Below are 20,801 nucleotides of genomic sequence, written 5' to 3' on the forward strand. Positions count from 1 at the left end.
TATGGAAACAGACCCTTCGGTTCAACCCATCCCTGCCGACTAAATATCCCACCTGCCAGCACCTGGCCCATATCCCTCCAAACCCTTCCTATTCATATACCCATCCAAATGCCTCTTAAATGTTGCAATTGTACCAGCCTCCACCACATCCTCTGGTAGCTTATTCCATACACGTACCACCCTCTGTGTGAAAAAGTTGCCCCTTAAGTCTCTTTTATATCTTTCCCCTCTCACCATAAACCTATGCCCTCTACTTCTGGACTCCCCGACCCCAGGGAAAAGACTTTGCCTATTTACACTATCTATGCCCCTCATGATTTTGTAAACCTCTATAAGGTCACCCCTCAGCCTCCGACGCTCCAGGGAAAACAGTCCCAGCATGTTCAGCCTCTCCCTATGATCCCATGTTGAACCGCTACTGATGGATGACCTTATAGACCTTATCCCTTGTGCTGTGAAAGTAATGAATGATATGGCAGGATCTTCTGGATCCAGACCTCTGGATTGCCTTTGTCTGTGTATTCCTTTGACTCTGTGGATGAAGTCGAGAGAGACTAGTGCAACAAAGGCCAAACACTATGGTCATTGGATATGAGAAACAAAATAAAAGGCAGCTGGGTTGCTCAGAAGATCAGGTAGCATTTGTGGAGTGAAAACACAGTTAACCTTTCACATAGTCTTCAAAATTTGAAGGAAAATATTTGTAACCATCATTCAAATTGAAGAGGAAGAGAATTAGCTGCAGGATGAGACCACATGGGCTGTTCAGCCTGCTCCATTATTCAATACAATAATGGCTGATCAACTCCGCTTTTAGCCCACTCCCCATTTCCGATTCCCTGAATGACCAAAAATCTATCTACGCACAGCCTTAAATACATTTGATATTGGAACTTCTACAACCTGTTAGGATGTAGAATTCCAAAGAATCATTGCCTTTTGAGGGAAAAACATTTTGCTCATCTCAGTTTGAAATGTTTGGCCCAATACTCTGAGATTGTGTCCCCATGTTCTACAGTTCATAGCCACGGGAAAACACCTCCCGTTATTTACCGAGGCAAGCCCCTTCTTAAATGTTTCAATGAGGTCACTTCCTATTCTAAATGTTAGAGATTACAGACCCAATTTCCCCAGCCCTTCAACCTTCTCATTCCTTAATGAACCCATACAGCAGAGTTCCTAAATATCCCAGAATAGCTCCTTTCTTAAACACGGACTCCAAAACTGCACACTGTATTCTAGGTTTAATTTTATCAAAGCCCTGTAGAGGTGCATGACTTCTTTATCCTTGTGTCCCTTGCAATAAAAGCCAACATTTCATTTGCTGTCTTAATTGCTTCCGACACTTGCATTTAGTATTCCTTGTATAAAAATGTTTAAGTCTCTGTGAACGAATTCCGAGCATTTTCTTGAGTGACATGAGCTGGAAAATCAACATGATTCCCATAATATTGCACATGGGCTGTGAGGTACTGTGCATGTTTTCTCGGTCTTGTTGAAAACACATTTAACTTTATTCTTCTTCTTCTCCTCCTCAGCCAAATCTCCTCATTTCCGTCGCCTGCAAAATGTAGAAGTTAATGCTGGGCAGAATGCGACTTTCCAATGTATGGCCAATGGACAGACCACATTCTCTGACAAACTGTGGCTACAGGTAAAAAAGAATTAAATGGATATTAACAGTCACTTGGTAGCACAGACCTCTGATATTGCTGAACAGGAGACATGCTGTCAAAGCTTATCCCCTTGCATACACCATGAGCAATGCAAGAATATCACACTTTAAAGGGAACAACAACTTAGACTGCAGGTGAAAGTTGGCACAGAATGGTTGGCAAACAGAATAATTGGTCAACACAATGGCATGAAAAATGCAACAGGGAGCAGTTGTACCAATGCTTTTATTTGATTGAAAAGGTGCAATGACTGGACAAATTCCCTTTGCCTGTTGGTCTTCACATATAACGTTATATTATTTCTAGCAAATGCAAGTGAGTCACATTGCAAGCTTGACTAACAAACATTAGTTTAATCTTAAGTTGATGGTTAGCATAATTCTTAGCACATTTGGGAATGTTCTGTAAATATTGTCCAAACACAAGAATTGCATCTAATGTTGGACACATTGCTCTGAGTTTTCCAAGCATGGGCTGGCTAAGTCAGCACACTGCTTGGTGAGAACAGCCGAAGAAACATGTTGTTTGATATGAGCTGCTAGTCATTGGGATGTATGTGCCTATGTAGGTTCTGTGTATGAACAATACAATCCACTCCAATAGAGTCTTGGGTCGTAGAGATGTACAGGACAGAAACAGATCCTTCGGTCCAACTCGTCCATGCAGACCAGATATCCCAACTTAATCTAGTTCCATTTGCCAGCACCTGGCCCATATCCCTCCAAACCCTTTCTATTCATATACCTATTCAGAAGTCTTTTAAATGTTGCAATTGTACCAGCCTCCACCACTTCCTCTGGCAACTCATTCCATACACGTACCACCCTCTGTGTGAAAAAGTTGCCCCTTAGGTCCCTTTTATTTCTTTCCCCTCTCCCCTAAACCTATGCCCTCTAGTTCTGGACTCCCCACCCCTTGGAAAAGACTTTGTCTATTTATCCTATCCATGCCCCTCATGATTTTATAAACCTCTATAAGGTCATCCTTCAGCCTCTGATGCTCCAGGGAAAACCACTTTTTTAAATAGGACAGAAATGCTTTCTCTTTATAAATATAATCAATTTGTTTTTTGGCAGTGACTTCAAGATTTTAATGGCTCAGTGCTCAAAAGTGATTCTTATTCCTTCAAGGGCTTTTCCTAAACAAAAAAAGGCACATTGTGATATGTCTCAAGGGCAATATATCAGTAAATCTATAAGAGATATGACGACAATATCAACACCATATCATAGCATGTGACCTAAGGATATAAAGGTCTCATGTGCCTCCTTTCTCCAGGATTACTCACTACTGGACACTTGCTCCTTTTTGTAACCTATTAGATGAATATTATTCCATGTACCTATTCCATGTGATATGTTCTCATTGGAAAAAAGAAGGCTGAGAGGGGATTTGACAGAGACATACAAGATGATCAGAGGATTAGATAGGGTAGACAATGAAAGTCTTTTTCCTAGGATGCTGACGTTAGCTTGTACGAGGGGGCTTAACTACAATTTGAGGGGTGATAGATTTAAGACAGATGTCAGAGGCAGGGTTCTTTACTCAGAGAGTGGTAAGGGTGTGGAATGCCCTACATGATAATTAACTCAGCCACATAAGGGAGATTTAAACAATGCTTGGATAAGCACATGGATGATGATGGGATAGTGTAGGGGGCAGCGAGCTGAGAATAGTTTACAGGTCAGCACAACATCGAGGGCCGAAGGGCCTGTTCTGCGCTGTATTGTTCTATGTTCTATATTCTATGTATTCTTTGTTTATAACTGATTGTAATAAACATCTATTGAATCCTTTAATACCATGATATCCACACTCAGTTACTGGGTGTATCCAGTAAAATGTCCCAGTGGAGGCAAACCTTACCATATAATAAACCCACTTGCTCTATTTTTCATGGTTGTTCTAGCACTGGAAACCATTTCTCTCTATTTACTCTATTTACCTCATCACTTTGAACAACTCCTTATAAGTTATGAATGGAGGAAAAACTCAGCTCCTGTGTATGAGCATAATTGAAGTTCCTCATCCGAGATAGAATTTTATTAAATTAGCTAATGTTGATTCGTGTGGACACTGAGAGCTAAAGATTGTGTCCTAATAATAAACAACCACTTAGAGGAGAGGAAGAGGTAAGACAAAACAGACAAAGAGTACCATTAAATGATGATACTGATGGTGTGAATGTCACATCAGATGTATTTGTTACATTTAATTCCAATTTATTTCATATTTGTAATGTATACTCTTTGAGGAGATTTTGGGTGTTCAGTGATGCAACTATTATAAAATATTTTAGATTGCACGCAAGTTTTTTTTTTCTATTTTAAAATGATCATCCAGTGGTAATGAAAAAAAATCAGCTTATAAATCGGCCTCACTACTTTGGTGATTAAAGCACTGTAGCTGTTGTCACAGCCTCACTACATAACTGCTGAACCACCAACCTGATGTACTGCTGTGAAGCTGAGAAAGGAGGCAATCACTGAGTGAGTGTGGAAGATACACGAGGAGTAATAAGGAAGAAGTGACATGTAGGATGCTGCTTGTTAAGTCTTGAGTAGCCTGTCTGGCACTAGTGACCATTTTGCAAGCCATGATAGGTCTTTACTGTGTATCTCAACACAGGCATTATTGATGTCTTTCTGTTGTAAGAATATTCATATTTTATTAGATCCCTTTGAGTTCTGAAGTAGATACATACACTACATTTACTAAATTGTGTCCTTTGGGTTCATTTTAAATTAAACAGTTTTTTTTAGCTTTCAAAATCCACATGTAGATTTTCAGGTGAACTCTGGCAGATATTTAATTTGTCTCAGTCTCTCTGAGTTAGGGAGGGAAATGAAACTGGGGACCTTTCTTGATTGCTATCCCTCTACACGTTCAAAGGGAAAAATTTGCATGAATATAGCTCTTTTCACAACCTCATGACATGTCAAAGTGGCTTTATGTCCCATGGAGGAATACTGAAAAGTAATCACTATTACAGTGTAGAAAATGTGGCAGTTAAATTACATCTAGCAACTCCCATAAGCATTAATGAAACGTGGCCAGATGATCTGTTCTTTATGTAATGTTCTTGAAGCCATAATGCCAGGTTAAAATTGTCTTTTAACATTGCATTATGAGTAGAACTTAAACCCATGACTCACCATTCAAGGCTATGGCTCAATGTTTGGAAAATTGGTCTAGAACATGGAACATTGAACTGTACAGCAGAGGAACAGGCCCTTTGCTTCACTATGTCTGTACTGACCATGATGCCATTCTAAACCTAACCCATCTGCCCGCACATAGTCCATATCCCTCTATTCCCTGCTTGTTCATGTGTCTGCTTCTACTGGCAGCACATCCCAGGCATCTAGCACCCTCTATGTAAAAACCCTTCCTCGCGCATCTCTTCTAAACTTTCCCCCTCTCACCGTAAACCTAGTATTTGACATTTCCACTGTGCGGAAAAGATGCTGATTATCCACCCTATCCATATCTCTTATATTTTATATACTTTTATCTGGTCATCCTTATGGCCTTCAACACTCTCACGAAAGCAATCCAAGTTTGTCTAACCTCTTCTTCTAGTTAATACACTCCAATCCAGGATATATCCTGGTAAACGTCTTTTGCACCCTCTGCAATGCCTCCCACCATATTCCGACAGTGCAGGAACCAAAATTGCATATAATACTCTAAATGTGGCCTAACTGAAGTCTTATACAGCTGCAACATGACTTGCTAACTTTTATTCTCAGTGTCCTGACTGATGAAGGCAGGAATGCCATATGCCTTCTTCACCATCTTATTCACTTGGGTTGCCACTTTGAGGGAGTTATGGACTTGGACTACAAAATCCCTCTGTATTGTTCGTATTCCTAAGTGTCCTGCTATTCACTGTGTTCTTTCCTCTTGCATGTGACCTCTCAAAATGCATCACCTCACACTTGTCCAGATTAAACTCCATCCATCATTTCTTTAACCAACTTTCCAACTGATCTATATCCTGCGGTATCCTTTGGGGAAAGATTTAAGAGGGACATGCAATTTTTTTCATGCAGGTGATTGTATGGAATAAGCTACTAGAAGAGGTGCTGGAGGTGGGTACAATTACAACATTTAAAAGGCATCTGGATGGATATGTGAATAGGAAGGGTTTAGAAGAATATGGGCCAAATGGGACAAGATTAGGTTACAAAGTTAAAAATCACACAACACCAGGTTATAATCCAACAGGTTTATTTGGGAGCACTAGCTTTCGGAGCGCTGCTCCTTTATCAGGTGGTTGTGGAGAATAAGATTGTAAGCCACAGAATTTATAGCAAAAGTTTACAGTGTGATGAAACTGAAATTATATATTGAAAAAGACCTGGATTGTTTGTTAAGTCTCTAATTTTTTAGAATGGTTTCAATTCTTTCATATGTAAATCGCAAAACGTTTTTAAAAGTTATATTCTCAAGTGAACTTTAACAATTGGTGTCATGTTGGTCCAGATTGCATTGAAGGTGTGAGGTGCCCTGTGTGAGACAGTCTGTGCCACAATGTTCAGACTGATTCTAATCTAAAACGTGGATTCACAGAATCTTACATGGATCCATGTAGTGTTTGAGCAAAGTAAAATGTGATTCTGCAAGTATAAAATCACCCCACAAACTTATATATATGTGTGTGTGTAGTGTAATGGGGTCACCTGTAGTGTGACATGAACCCAAGGTCCCAGTTGAGGCCTTCCCTATGGGTACCAAATTGGCTATCAGCCTCTGATCAGCCACTTTGTGTTGTAGTCTGTCCCGAAGTCCGTCTTGGAGGACGGTCACCCGAATGTCCGAGGTCGAATGTCCCAGACCGCTGAAGTGTTCTCCGACTGGGAGGGAACACTCCTGTCTGTTGATTATTGTGCAGTGTCCATTCATCCGTTGCCGCAGCCTCTGCTTGGTCTTGCCAATGTACCATGCCTCAGGGTAACCTTGTCTGCAGCATGTGAGATAGACAGCATTGGCTGAGTCGCATGAGTACCTGCCACGTACATGGTGGGAGGTGTCCCCACACGTAATAGTGGTATCTGTGTTAACATTCTGACATTTCTTGCAGCATCTACCGTGACAATGTTGTATGGTATTGTCCTGAAAGCCGGGCAGTTTGCTATAAACAATGATCTGTTTGAGGTTTGATGGTTGTTTAAAGGCGAGCAGTGGCAGTGTGAGGAAGGTCTTGGCTCATCCTCATTGATAATGTGTTGCAGGCGGCAAAGAACATGGCGTAGTTTTTCAGCTCCTGGGAAGTACAGAACAACGAAGGATACCCTGTCGGTTGCAGCACGTGTGTGTCTCCTGAGAAGGTCATTCCGGTTTCTTGCTGTGACACGTCGGAACTGGTGGTCGATGAATTGAGCATCATACCCCGTTCTTATGAGGGCAACCTTGAGTACTTCCAGGTGCCTGTCACGTTCCTCCTCATCTGAACAGATCCAGTGTATGCATAGGGCTTGTCCATAAGGGATGGCTGTTTTAATGTGTTTTGATGGAAGCTGGAAAAGTGTAGCATCATGAGGTTATTCATGGGTTTGCAGTAGAGTGTGGTGCTGAGGTGCCCATCCTTGATGGAGATGCATGTATCCAAGAATGAGACAGATGGTAGAGAGTAGTCGATGGTGAACTTGATGGTGGGATGAAACTCGATAATATCACTATGTACTTGTTTCAGTGACTCCTTACCATGTGTCCAGAGGAAGAAAATGTCATCAATGCACCTGGTGTATAGTGTTGGTTAGAGGTCCTGAGAAGAGAAGAAGTCTTGTTCGAACCTGTGCATGAAAATCTTGGGATATTGAGGAGCACATTTGGTCCCCATGGCTGTTCCATGAGTCTAGATGAAGAACTGGTTGTCAAAGGTTAAGACATTGTGATCGAAGATAAAGCAGATGAGTTGTAGGATGGTGCTCGGAGATTGGCAGTTGTTGGTGTTGAGTACTGAGGCTGTTGCCGCGATGCCGTCATTGTAGGGGATGCTGGTGTAAAGTGCTGAAACATCCATTGTGACGAGGAATGTTCTCGGTTTGACTGGTCCATGGATGCTGAGTTTTTGTATGAAATCTGTTGTGTCACAACAGAAGCTGAGGAGGCCCCTGAACAATGGGTTTCAAGATGCCTTGGACATTCCAGAGAGGTTCTCACACAGGGTCCCATTGCCTGATACGATGAGATGTCCTGGTGTGTTGGTTTTGTGTATCTTTGGAAGGCAGTAGAAGTCATATGCGAGAAGTATGTAGGATAAGGGCACGTAGGGAACTCTGAAGGACTGGATCCAAAGTCCTGATCAATGTGTTTAGTTTGTAGGTGTGCTGTTTGGTTGGATCGGCCGGTAGTTGCCTGTAGTGTTCCTGTTGTTCAGTTGTCGGTACACTTCCTTGCAGTAATCTGTTTTGAATGATGATGGCTCCTTCTTTATCTGTTGGTTTGAGGACAATGTTGTGAGAGCATGGACGGCGTTGCATTGTGAATGGGTGATGTTTTGCTCTACCTTGAGGGTACGGCTGATGAATCTGGCATTTATATATTTCCTGATGGTTTGAGCATAAATGTCAAGCCCAGGGCAGCGGCCCTCCGGTGAGGTCCAAGTTGACTCCTTCTTTGGTCGCTCCTCTATGGATCCCTGTGATGACTGGTCTGATTCCTCAGTGGGTCACTGGGATCACTGCTGGCATCTTGAAACAATTCCCGGAGTCTCATTCATCTGGTGAACTCCTCCGTATGTGCTGCAAGAACCAAAGGGTCCATTTTGGTGGTGGGGCAGAAATTGAGACCTCTGTTAAGAACTTCAATCTCTTCTGGTTGAAGGGTGTGGTCTGATAAGTTGACGATCAACTTCCCCTCGGTGATACCATTATCCACTGTGGTGCCAGGGTGGGCTTGGCTACTGCTGGTGGTGATGCCACATTTCTCCAGTTTCTTGCTCTTGGTGTGCATGTGCGTGGTGTAGTTTTGTTGTCTTGCCTGTTTGGCAATGTCCTGTAACTGTACTGCTGTGTCCTGGGTGTAGGCTAAGTGTGTAGACTCCATCTTAGTTTCAAGGTTGTGGCACCTGCTGTAGAATTGGTGCACGAGATGATTGAGGAGTTTGCGAGAGGTACGGTGACAAAGTCTCTCTGTGTAGTCTGTGTTGTAGGTCAACTTGAGCAGGTTCGTGATCTGTAATCCTTTTGGGATCTTTCCTGCTTTCCTGCATTTCTGTCGAAACTTGACTTCTGTGTCTATATGCACGATCTTCTTTAAGGCGGCAGTTAGTGGCATCGATGGTAGTTATGATTTGGAAATGCCAGTGTTGGACTGGCAGGTTATAGTCCAACAGGTTTATTTTGAAGCACTAGCATTCAGAGTGCTGCCCCCTCCTCAGGTGGTTAGGATAGAATATCTGGCCAACATTGATGAGTTGGACCAAATGGTCTGTTTCCATGCTGTATAACTCTATCACTGTTTGGTAACCTTCCTTGCTCCCCAAAACCGCTGAACTTTCCTATTGTCTGCAAACTTACTAATAAGATCTCCTACGTTTTCATCCAAATCATTTATATATATTACAGGCAATAAAGGTCCCACAACTGATTCTTGTGGAGCCCTATTGGTCACAGACCTCCAGTCAGAAAAACACCCCCTATAACTACCTTAATCTTTTATGACCAAGCCAATTTGATATCCAATTTACCAAAATACCCTGGATACCTTGTGTACATCTCATGTAGTTTTGTTGGGATAGAAGAAGGGCCTCTTTTGTACCGTATGATTCTATGACCAATTGAGAGTTGAGAATCATGGCTGACATCTTGATAGAGGATTAGTCTGGGCAGGGTCAGACTCTGTTGTGTTCATTGACAGGCTGCTTGGCGCAACTTGTAAAGAACAGCGGGGTACAAAAGGACATGTAAAATCAAATATATTATTCTTAATTACCCATGCTTTCTATTATGTAGCAGCTGTGAGCTGTGAACAATTCCCAGTGGATTTTGCTTTATGAATATCTTAATAGTCACTTGTCATTTCTCTTCCTGCTTTGGTTGGGAAGCTCTTTGCATGTGTATGATTACGTGAGCACCAGGTGCCCTTTGTTACCTTGACTAAGTGCTTATTAGTTATTTGTGAGCCTGGATCATTTGTGCCACCAGGTAACTCAGACAGAGAATGGCATCGTTGAACCTGATCATTTCAAACAGTATCGACACACTCACAGCAGGGATGCTCAGATCTGCGGCAGGAGTCTTTGGCTGATTATAAATCTAACCTTCAGACATGAGACAAAAGAAATTTAACTCCTCTGTGGCTGAGACTGTGGGTTGGAGTTGGTGTCTTTCTAGTGCATTGGTTAGCACTGCAGGTTGTGAAAATTGTATAAGTGTTAGCTAAGTAGCTGGACCATCATACATAGTGGGGCAAAATGGCTCTAATGTGTGCTTTCAGCTAGTGAGATTCCAACCTGGAAGCATATACTCAGGCAGCGAGGCCTACTAATTCTAACTGGTCAGTTAATCATTTCATATCACCCGTTCTGCCAGCTGCACATAATATACCTCAGTGAGGCTAGAATGGGTAAAGATAGAGGACAGGAAAAGCGCATACCTTTTCACTCCAGGTGTTTTGTTGTAAGTCAAGACAAGGTGAGAGATTTCCCAGGGGACAGATCCCGAATCACCAAATGGGAGGGAAAGACACAATGATTCTAACAAATGTTGTGGCTGAGAAACTCCCAGGGTTGGTTGGAATAGTTTTACAGGCCACCTATGCAATGAGGAGGCAATGGCCTCGTGGTATTATCGTTGGACTCAGGTAATGTTCAGGGGAATGTTGTGCTGGAAAAGCACAGCAGGTCAGGCAGCATCTGAGGAGCAGGAGGATCGACATTTCAGTCAAAAACCCTGAACTTTTGACCGAAACATCGATTCTCCTCTTCTTCAGATGCTGCTGTGCTTTTCCAGCACCACACTCTCGACTCTGACCTCCAGCATCTGCAGTCCTCACTGTCTCCTAATGTTCTGGGGAGCCGAGTTCAAATCCCGCCTCGGCAGATAGTGGAACTTGAAGTCAATAAAAAAGAATTCCGGAATTACAAGTCTAATGGTGACCATGAATCCATTGTTGATTGTTAGAAAACCCATCTGGATCACTGATATCCTTTAGGGAAGGAAACTGCTATCCTTACCTGGTCTGGCCTACACGTGAGTCCAGATCGCAGCAATGTGGTTGACTTTAACTGGGTGGACAGTAAATGCTGGCCTAGACAGAGACAGGAGAAAGTGAGGACTGCAGATGCTGGAGACCAAAGTTGAAAAATGTGGTGCTGGAAAAACACAGCAGGCCAGGCAGCATCCGAGGAGCAGGAGAATCGACGTTTCGGACATAAGTCCTTCTTCAGAAGCACCCACATCCCACGAATGAATTTTAAAACAACATCAAACTCAGCCCACAGCCTTAATGGCACCCATCCTGTCAGTTCCTTATGGGAGAGCTCAACTGAAATCTGTGTTGAGCCATTGCTGTTTAGCCATCAGTTCCTCCCTGGCAAAGACAGTATTGTTTGATTGTATGTAACAATGGAATGAGTGCATTTTCCTTTTACTAGTTAATTCATATTTCCTTCCTTTCTTTCCAGCGACGCAGTGGGAAGGACACTCCCATGAAGGAGACCAAGGTGCTGAATTACCGTCGATTTGTAGCAACTTTCAATGTGGCGAACACTATGCGGAGTGACACTGACCACTATCGCTGCGTGATTGAATCCCAGGGAGGCTCCGGTGTTTCCAACTATGCCGAGTTAGTTGTGAAAGGTTTGTTTGTGATTTCTCTATCCTCTTCCACTTAACGTGAGGTTTGTTTTCCCAGGCCTCTGATGAGAATGCCCTTGTTAATTGGAAAGAAAGTTGATGCAGCACCAAGATTACTTTTCACAAAGCTCACTGACCAAATAAAAATCAGAACATTGTTGGATAAAGGTAAACTTCTGGAAACCTGAAAGGAACAACAGAAAGTGCTGGAGAAACTCAGCAGCATCTCTGGAGACAGGAAGCGTTAATGGAAGTTGCACCCATTGTTAAGGTTATATGCATGCAAGGTCATTATTAGGATTTGGATGTGCACAGTATTTACAGCAAACTGGGGGCATAGCTGGGCGTTATGTCCACAAGGGATGCGTGAGCTGGGCAAGAAACTTAAATTTGGTTTCCTTTTGTGCTGCAACAATAGTGGCACAGTTTTGTAATATGCTTTTGAAATGCAGATTCTCTTTAAACATGTACCCACTGGAAGCTGAGCCACTTGGATAGACATTGCATAATTAAAGTTTAGAAGTTTTATATGTTTACTACACACTGTCAAGGACCGAAATAGTATTGGTACTCTTCATTCCAAGATTATTCCGCACAGGATGATCTTCATTGGCACTGTGGCTATTAACGTAACTATTTGAAAGAGAGAAAGCATAAAAATTTTCTCTGCTTTTAAGACAGAAAATTCCGGTCTCCAACTGACTCTAACTCTCAGTAAGCTGCAGGCATTGTTGCAGGCGTAGTCACTGTGAGCCCCTCAAAGTCATCAGCAGTAAAAACTGGCAGTCTGCAAGTTTGTTGTAATGACGTGTTAATTGATAGTATTGCTCTGAAATTACATGATTTATTGTCTGTGAATAGAATCAATTTGAAACTGGCAGAAAGACCGTTTCAAAATGGACACCGTAGGAGTTTGCCAAAGAGAGATATTTTGGAGATTCAATTCTTCTTCAAACAATGTGAACAATTTTCGGGCTAAACAGAAACAAGCTGAAGACTGCCGGGAAATGACAGTTTTGCTAGCCAACCGTTCCATTCCGTGCACAAGGCTTCACAACACCTTTGCATCTCTTTGTATTTTTATCCCATATTCCTCCCTCACCTTTTCTATCGCTCCATAAATCCCACTTACCCACTACTCCTTCTCTTTCAATGGAGAATTCGGAAAAGCTCCACAGGGTAATTAGCTAACAAAAGGTGTTCTCACAACAGGGCAGGCTGACTTAGCTGTGCTATCAACAAAGATTTGACAAAATATCTTTTCTCATTTTTTAAAATTTGTCTTTCTCCCCACAAATTGTAATTGGTGGAAACATTCTTCTCAGCTGTGAGAAAGCAAATTGCTTTCTTTTTTTCAGTATGTCAAATTAATCTGGAACAGAACAGCACAGTCAGTCATTTGTTGCAAGTGTGTCCTCCTCTCAGTCATTGAGCTTTAGAGTTGTATAGTATGGAAACAGACCCCTTGGTCCAACTCATCCATGTTGACCAGATATCCTAAATAAATCTAGTTCCATTTGCCAGCATTTGGCCATATCCCTCTAAACCCTTTCTATTCATATACCCACCCAGATGCCTTTTGGATGGTCGGTGTGGACTTGGTGGGCCAATGGGCCTGTTTCCATACTGTAGGGGACCTTATCTAATCTAATCCACCACCTCCTCTGACAGCTTGTTCCACACACACGTACCACCCTCTCATGAAAAAGTTGACCCTCAAATACTTCCCCTCTCCCATTAAAACTGTGCCCTCGAATCTTGAATGCACCTACCCTGAGTAAAAGACCTTGGCTACTTACCTTATCCATGCCCCTCATGATTTTATAAACCTCTCTAAGGTCACCCCTCAGCCTCCGACGTTCAAGGGAAAACAGCCCCAACCTATTCAGTCTCCCCCTATAGTTCAAATACTCCAATCCCAACAACATTTTTGTGAATCTTTTCTGAACCCTTTCAAGGTTAACAACATTTTTTTTATAGCAGGGAAATGAGAATTGAACTCAGTATTGCAGAGTCCAACACAGTATTGCATAAGCAATGTCCTGCACAGTCACAGGAAGGGATAGTGAGGACTGCAGATGCTGAAGAGTCAGAGTTGATAAAATGTGATGTTGGACAAAGTGCAGCAGGTCAGGCAGCATCTGAGGAGCAGGAGAGTCAATGTATTGGGCATAAGCTCTTCATCAGGACAGGAGAGGGGGAATGGGGCTGAAAAATAAATAGAGGGGAGGGTGATTGAGGCTGGGGGAAAGGTAAGTGGGATGATGATAGGTGGATGAAGGTAGAGGGTTATTGTGATAGGTCAGTGGAAAAGGTGGAGCAGATAAGTGAAAGGAAGATGGACAGGTAGAACAGGTCAAGAGGTGGTGAAGAGTCGGAGATCCATTAGGAGAACTGTTTCTGGAGGCTTTGGACTTGCTGTAGGCAGCAGTTTGGTCCAAGTTGAGACAGTCTCAATTTGTACCAAACTGGGCCAACCATTTCCTACAGCAAGACCAAAGCCTCCAGAAACTGTTTTCCCAATGGATCTCCCACTTAGCACTGCCCTCTTGACCTGTTCTACCTGTCCATCTTTCTTCCCACCTATCTGGTCCACCCTTCCCACTGACCTATCACAAGAACTACCTTCATTCACCTATCACCATCCCTCCTACTTTTCCCCCAGCCCCACCCCTCCCTTTATTTATTTCTTAGCCCCTTTCCCCCTCCCCAAGCCCAGTGAAGGGTCCTGCCTGAAACATCGACTCTCCTGCTCCTCGGATGCTGCCTGACCTGCTGTGTTTTCTCCAGTGCCACACTTTATCAACCCTGTACAGCTGCAACATAACATCCCAACTCCTATACTCAATGCACTGACCAATAAAGGCAGGCATGCTAAACACCTTCTTCAATGCCCTGTCTACATGTGACTCCACTTTGAAGGAACTATGAACCTGCACCCCAAGGTTACTTTGTTCAGCAACGCTCCCCAGGACCCTCCTGCCCTGATTTGCCTTACAAAATGCAACATCTCACATTTATCTAAGTTAAACTCAATCTGCCACTCCTCAGCCCATCGGCCCATCTGAGCGAGGTCCTGAGGTAACCTTCTGCACTGTCCACTACACCTCCCATTTTGGTGTCATCTGCAAACTTACTAACCATTTCTCCTATTTTTGCATCCATATAATTTATATAAATGACAAAAAACAGTAGACCAGGTAAAGGACAAGAATGTAGACAACACATGAATTCAGTTTGTGACATAAGACGTTTGGAAATTACTACTACTGAGATAGAGCACTCTCGCACAAAATGGGTTAATATGTGTTCTTGAGTTCAGTCGATGATGGAGGGGAATGGCACAGGGAGATAGGGATAAAGTAGTGCTTTGATTCATAGTTTTTGGGAATGTAGTGCTCTCTCAGTCTTTGACAGGCAACTTGGAACAGCACTACATAAAAATTATCTGGGAACACAGAAACAGATCTTGCAGCTCAAAAAGTCGAATCAGTGTATATCATGAGGAATACAAGTCCTAATCCCATGTACCTTCTCTGTCCCCTTATCCCTTTACTCACTATGTCTTCAGCCAACAGTCTAACCTTGACACGTTCTCTATTACATTCATTAACATTGGCAATGAATTCTGGAGCAACACAATCTTTCATGCCCTGGCTTCTTTGTACAAAATATCTTACACGTAATCACGAAACTGGCTCTCTTCATTTTGCACTCCCTGGTCACTGGGCAGAAGCTGCTTATAATGACTTCCTCAATTCCTTCCAAAGTTTAAACCACCTTTCACTAATTCTCCCTTACTTTCCTCAGTTCTAATGAAAGCTGTTCTACAGAGTACCTCAGAAACAGAAGGTTTGAGCCGCATTTCAGTTCAAGGATTCTAAGTTATGCAGAGAGACACAGGAGAAAATTACCTCAAAAATTGGATGGGGAGAAGGCTGAGTTGAGGGGGATGGGGGGTGGGGGGGGGGGGGGAGAGCGGGTGGAGGGTAGTGGGGGGAGGGTTTGCTGATGGGTTGGAGGGGGTGGGTGGACCCAGAAAGCTGCGATATATATCCACCTGCATCTGAATTGGAATCAATAGGAAGGCACTGCACAGTGCTTTGATCCCAGACTTGCCTGAAAGTACAACATCAGCATTATGTATTTTCTCAGTCAGAGCCTCATTGGTTAAAGGAAAGGTAGCTAATGTATAATTCTTCAAAGTTCTGGTGTAGCCAATGCTTCATTTCAATGTAGAAACAAACTGCTGCAGATGCTGTAGTCTGTATTGAAGACAACAAATGTTGGAGATCGCAGTGAATCAGACAGCATCCGTGGAGAGAGAGCAAATTAACGTTTTGAGTCTAGATGACTCTTCATCAGAACTGAAGTAAATTGTGGAGGGAACAGCGTTTGTGCTATGGGGGGAGTGGGTGGAGGGTGCCGGTGAAGAAACAATGTTGTTAATTCAGCTTGAGTAATCACCGGCAGCATACACCCCCAGCACCACTGTTCCCCTCACCAACTCCCCAACCCCCCACCTCCCCAACTACAGCATAAATGCTGTCCCCTCCACACTTTACTTCAGCTCTGATGAAGAGTCATCTAGACTTGAAAGGCCAGCTTGCTGTCTCTCCATGGATGCTGTCTGATCCGCGGTGGTCTCCAGCATTTGTTAGCTTAACTTTGATGTTCTGGCAATCACTTTAGATTACAGTGTCGGAGACTGTGCATGTACCCTTGCTTTCTTGTTGCCATACCTCCTGTGCCTTGGAAGATCGTTGGAGAAATTGAAGTTTCATCCTTGGTTTTAAGTCTGAAAGAATAGAGGTGCCTTCCCCTGTATCCAATTTAAAATTTATTTTCTTGCAATCAGTCATGACGTCAGAGTAGCAGGAATTAGCTTGAAGGTGTATGACATTCTCCAAGAAGAATGTGTCTTGTTCCACAGTAGCATTAAATTCTTGGATGACGACACATTGGATTAGTTTGTGTTTACCCTTTTGTCCCACAGGCAGAAATATACTTATGTTGGTTCAGCAAGTCTGTTGTAAATGTCTGCCCCTTTTAGTCAACATGGCCCTCAGCATTGCTGGCTGGACAGTGTTACCACTGATGTGGAGCTTTCCCACCAGTGTGAGGTCAAGACTCAGGGCTGGGAGAGGGAGTGAGGTTTCTGCACCTTGTCCTGTTGCACCTGTTGAGTTAGTGGCATATGAGTCATTCCTGAGCTGAAACTTTATTGCTGGAACAGCACAGCAGGTCAGGCAGCATCTAGGGAACAGAAGATTCGACGTTTCGGGCACATGCCCTTCTTCAGGAATGACCTGAAGAAGGGCATGTGCCCGAAACGTCGAATCTTCTGTTCCCTATTTGCTGCCTGACCTGCTGTGCTGTTCCAGCAATAAAGTTTCAGCTTTGATCTCCAGCGTCTGCAGACCTCACTTTCTCCTCGCATATGAGTCATTCTCTAATTAAGAAACTTAATCCACTCGGAGTGTATAGTGTAGACCCAGGAAAGTTCCCTGTTCCCATGAATGAAAATAAGCTACATTTTATCATTGTAAGACCCTCTTTATACTGTAAACATGAAGATGCAGCCTTTAAGATGTAGTCCATTACCAGTTCATTTCTCAATGTTCCATATTGATAATTATTGGTTTTTGCTAAGGTCTTGGTGCCAGTGTGGGGTTAGGTTGAAGCTGGCTGCATTGTCCAGGATGAATATGACAAAGACAAGGATATTTCATTGTCTTGTGTTTTTGTTATTTGTGTTGTGATAGCAGACAGTGTTGTACCGAGGCTTTTGCTATTTGCCGTTGCTGGTGAGGTGCTGAAGTCCTTTGACTCAATTTTGCTTCCCTTCAGTTTTCTCGTCTCTTGCTCCCGTTGGTTTGCTGGGCTGGCCTCATCCTTCACTCATTTCACTGCACTGTCACTGGGCTTCTCTCCAGCTGACCCTTTATTGGTTGCAGCCATTTCTGGTTATGATCACTGCTGCCATCATGTAATGAAATCAGGTCTGGATAGAGGATACCCATGTCAGTGAGCAATCTTTATTCAGGATAAACTATCCACTCATAGACGGCAAGAGAGGACATATATGGACCCTGACCCACTTACACCGTAGCTCTATGTGATCTGATGGCATCATGCCATAGTTCCTTATGCACAAACTCAGTGGCTATTATCACTGTAAAGCTATAGTTGACCTTTTACTCCACAGGATGAAGTAAAATTAATTTCTGAAAATCTGTGGTCCTTTGTTCTGGTGTAGTCACTATGAATTATGTGTCAGTAGCCTCCACATCAGCTTATTGACCAGGTTTCTTCACCAGTTCTATTTACTATCAATTCTCAAGGGGTACATCTTGAGAGACCACCACAGTCAATGGATGATGTAAGTTCACAGCCAAAAATTCCAAACCATTCTGAAACCACTCCCCCCCCAAAACTCCCTCCTTCCTCCCACCACCCCAACAACAGCTCGATCCAGGCACCTTTGTAAAAATACTCTGAATGTTCTCTAGCAGAAACTAGAGGTCACATTTTTGTGAAAGCCAGGCCTTCCTCAAACAAAACCCACATAAAAACAAACACGCCCAAAACCAAAATCTTTCAGATGCTGGGAATCCAAAATGAAAGTGGGAAATGCCCGAAATCCACAAGTCAGAAGGCATCAGTGGAGAGAAATAAATGGGAGCTGAATTTTCCTGGGACCACAGTGGCAGCCTTGGCTGCGTAGGGAATGGAGAGGGTAGATTTTCCACAGGCAGGGAAGTTTCCCAGAGCAGCTGTCTGCAACATGGTAGCAGATAGCTGGGTTTGTTAAAGGGCACTCTGGTTAGAATCAAAGAAGGTTCTAAATGTTTTGCTAAGGATGGAGCCCATACAAGAGTGAGAGTTGAGGCAGGTGGAAATTAAAGTCGAAAAATCAACTATTATTTTGCGTCATCTGCTCCAGCAAAATTAAAGATGCCTGCCCGCAGTGTTAATCAGCTTGCATCAAAAATGTGATTTGAGGTGCATCTTCACTGTCATCACAAAGCTTTATTAATCTCCTGGGCAGAAGTGGGTACTGCAGATTCTGGAAATCAGAGCTGAGATTAGAGTGGTGCTGGAAAAGCACAGCAAGTCAGGCAGCATCCGCGAAGCAGGAAAATCAATGTTTAGGGCAAAAACCCTTCATTAACCTCCTGGCAAAGGCAGTTTGCAAAGTGCTGGATTATTATTGTTAGGCTTGTTCAGTTGGTACAGGAGGAGGTGGTGGAATGATAAGGAAGCAATCAATTCCCCTCAGGTAAACATTGGTCTCTCTTACTTCCAGATTGGAGAATGTAGGGTGGATTTCCCCACGTGTGTGTGAAAACGTAAAGGGAGATTTTGAACACTTGTGATTGTGGTTGTACTGGTTCATATTTGTGAAACTGCGACCCTCATTTCCATGTCTCAGGCTCCTTCCTTTGGTTTTAATTTTAGTTCTTTTCCACTCGCATATGGAGCAGCACTTGGCCTCTCCAGAGCAGTGACAAGATGAGCTTTGATCTTTCAACGAAGTATCAAACACGCTGCTCATGAGGCAGTGGATAATTACAGCTTCTTTTGTTAGCTTTACATTACAATTCTCACAATACTTGCAGTCAGCATTGAAACTGATGGAGCAGCTCAAGGGCATAATTCCAAGAGCAGTAATGGAGTAGCAATAGAGTTAGGATAATTGCAAACTGTGTACATGCCCCATGACAGGAGCCTGCCCAGTTTGCGGGTTGAATCTTCAATCCCGACAACACTTAAAGTATTAAAATACTGCATGTATTTTATGAATATTGACAGAGCTCATTAATGTATATTGATGAGGCACTACATGAGCTTCACAGTGCAATCACGTTGGCTCAACCTGATTATGAGCAGTGCTGCAAAGGGGTTTTTGTTTGCAAAGACCTGCCTTGCATACATCTAATCTCGTCATATACTTATTAAAATTTGAATCTCTCCATGGTTTTGGCCCTCCTGTTCTCTGTAAACAAAGCAGCTCCACAAATCCCTGATCTGCGCTCCTCCAATTCTGAACCTTTTGCACATTTCCACATTTCTGCACTTCACTGATGGCTATACCTTCAGCCTCTAAACTCAAAAACCCCTTCCCTAAAGCCTTCTGCTTCTCTCCCTGCCTCTCCTCAATAACAGCTGTTTAGTCAGACATTTGATTATCTGTCTTAATACCTCTTTGCATGGCAAGTTGCCATGGAGTTAGGGGCAAGATAGGGGTTTGGCTGCCTGGCAGAAGGCAAAGAATGGCCTTTTTCAGAATGGCAGTGGGTGACCGGTAGAGATCCGCAGGGATCAGTGTTGGGACTGCAACGATTCACATCATACATTAACAATCTGGGCAAAGGAACTGAGGACATTATTGATAGGTTTGCAGATGGCACAATGATACATTTAGGGACAGGTATTGTTGAGGAAGTGAGGAAGCTGCAAAAGGACTTGGACAGGCTCGGAGAGTGGGTAAAGAAGTGGCAGATAGAATACAGAGTGGCAAAGTCTGAGGTTATACATTTTGTTAGGAAGAATCAATGCATGGACTATTTTCTAAATGGGGAAAGGCTTTGGAAATCTGAAGCACAAAAGGACTTGGGAGTCATGGTTCTGTATTCTCTTAAGGTTGTCATTCAGGTTCAGTTGACACTTAGGAAGACAAATGCAATATTGGCATTCATTTTCAAGAGGGCAAAAATACAAGGGCAGCGATGTACTGTTGAGGCTATATAATACTCTGGTCAGACCACATTTAGAATATTGTGAGCATTTTGGGCCAAGTATCTAAGTAAAGATGTGCTGGCATTGAAGAGGTCCAGAGGAGATTTACAAGAATGATACGGGGGATGAAGGGGATTGTCATATGAGACGTAGTTGAAGACTCTGAGTTTGTACTCAATGGAGTTGAGAAGAATGAGGGAGGGATCTGGTTGAAACCTACAGAATATGAGAAGCCTGGATTGAGTGGACATGGAGAAGGTATTCTCACCAATAAGAAAGACTAGGACCTGAGGACACTGCCTCAGAGGGAAGGGACAACTCTTTATAATTGAGATGAGGAGGAATTTCTTCACCCAGATGGTGGTGATTCTGTAAAACTCATTGCCACAGACATTGGGTGTATTTAAGACGCAGATAGATAGGTTCTTGATTAGTAAGAGATCAAAGTTTATGGAGAGAAGGAAAGAGAATGGGGTTGAGAAACATATCAGCCTTGATTGAATGGTGGAGCAGACTTGATGGACTGAATGGCCTAATTCTGCACCTAGGTCTTCTAGTCTTGTCACATTTTGTTTGA

At 43.1% G+C, this 20,801-nt stretch overlaps 1 protein-coding gene across 7 annotated transcripts in view; it reads left to right on the forward strand.

Moving 5' to 3' along the window:
* LOC122548881 (receptor-type tyrosine-protein phosphatase mu) overlaps positions 1–20,801 on the forward strand; it is a 903,264-nt gene that overhangs the window by 343,875 nt on the left and 538,588 nt on the right. For all 7 annotated transcript variants that reach the window (XM_087986678.1, XM_087986679.1, XM_087986680.1 and 4 more), the window contains exons 5-6: positions 1,539–1,654; positions 11,311–11,485. In XM_087986678.1, the coding sequence (XP_087842804.1) occupies positions 1,539–1,654; positions 11,311–11,485 (291 nt within the window). The remainder of the gene's footprint in view (positions 1–1,538; positions 1,655–11,310; positions 11,486–20,801) is intronic.

The sequence above is a fragment of the Chiloscyllium plagiosum genome, unplaced genomic scaffold, assembly GCF_037043375.1.
Source record: "Chiloscyllium plagiosum isolate Xiang-an unplaced genomic scaffold, Cpla_swu_hap1 HiC_scaffold_4, whole genome shotgun sequence".
In the NCBI taxonomy this organism is placed as follows: domain Eukaryota; kingdom Metazoa; phylum Chordata; class Chondrichthyes; order Orectolobiformes; family Hemiscylliidae; genus Chiloscyllium; species Chiloscyllium plagiosum.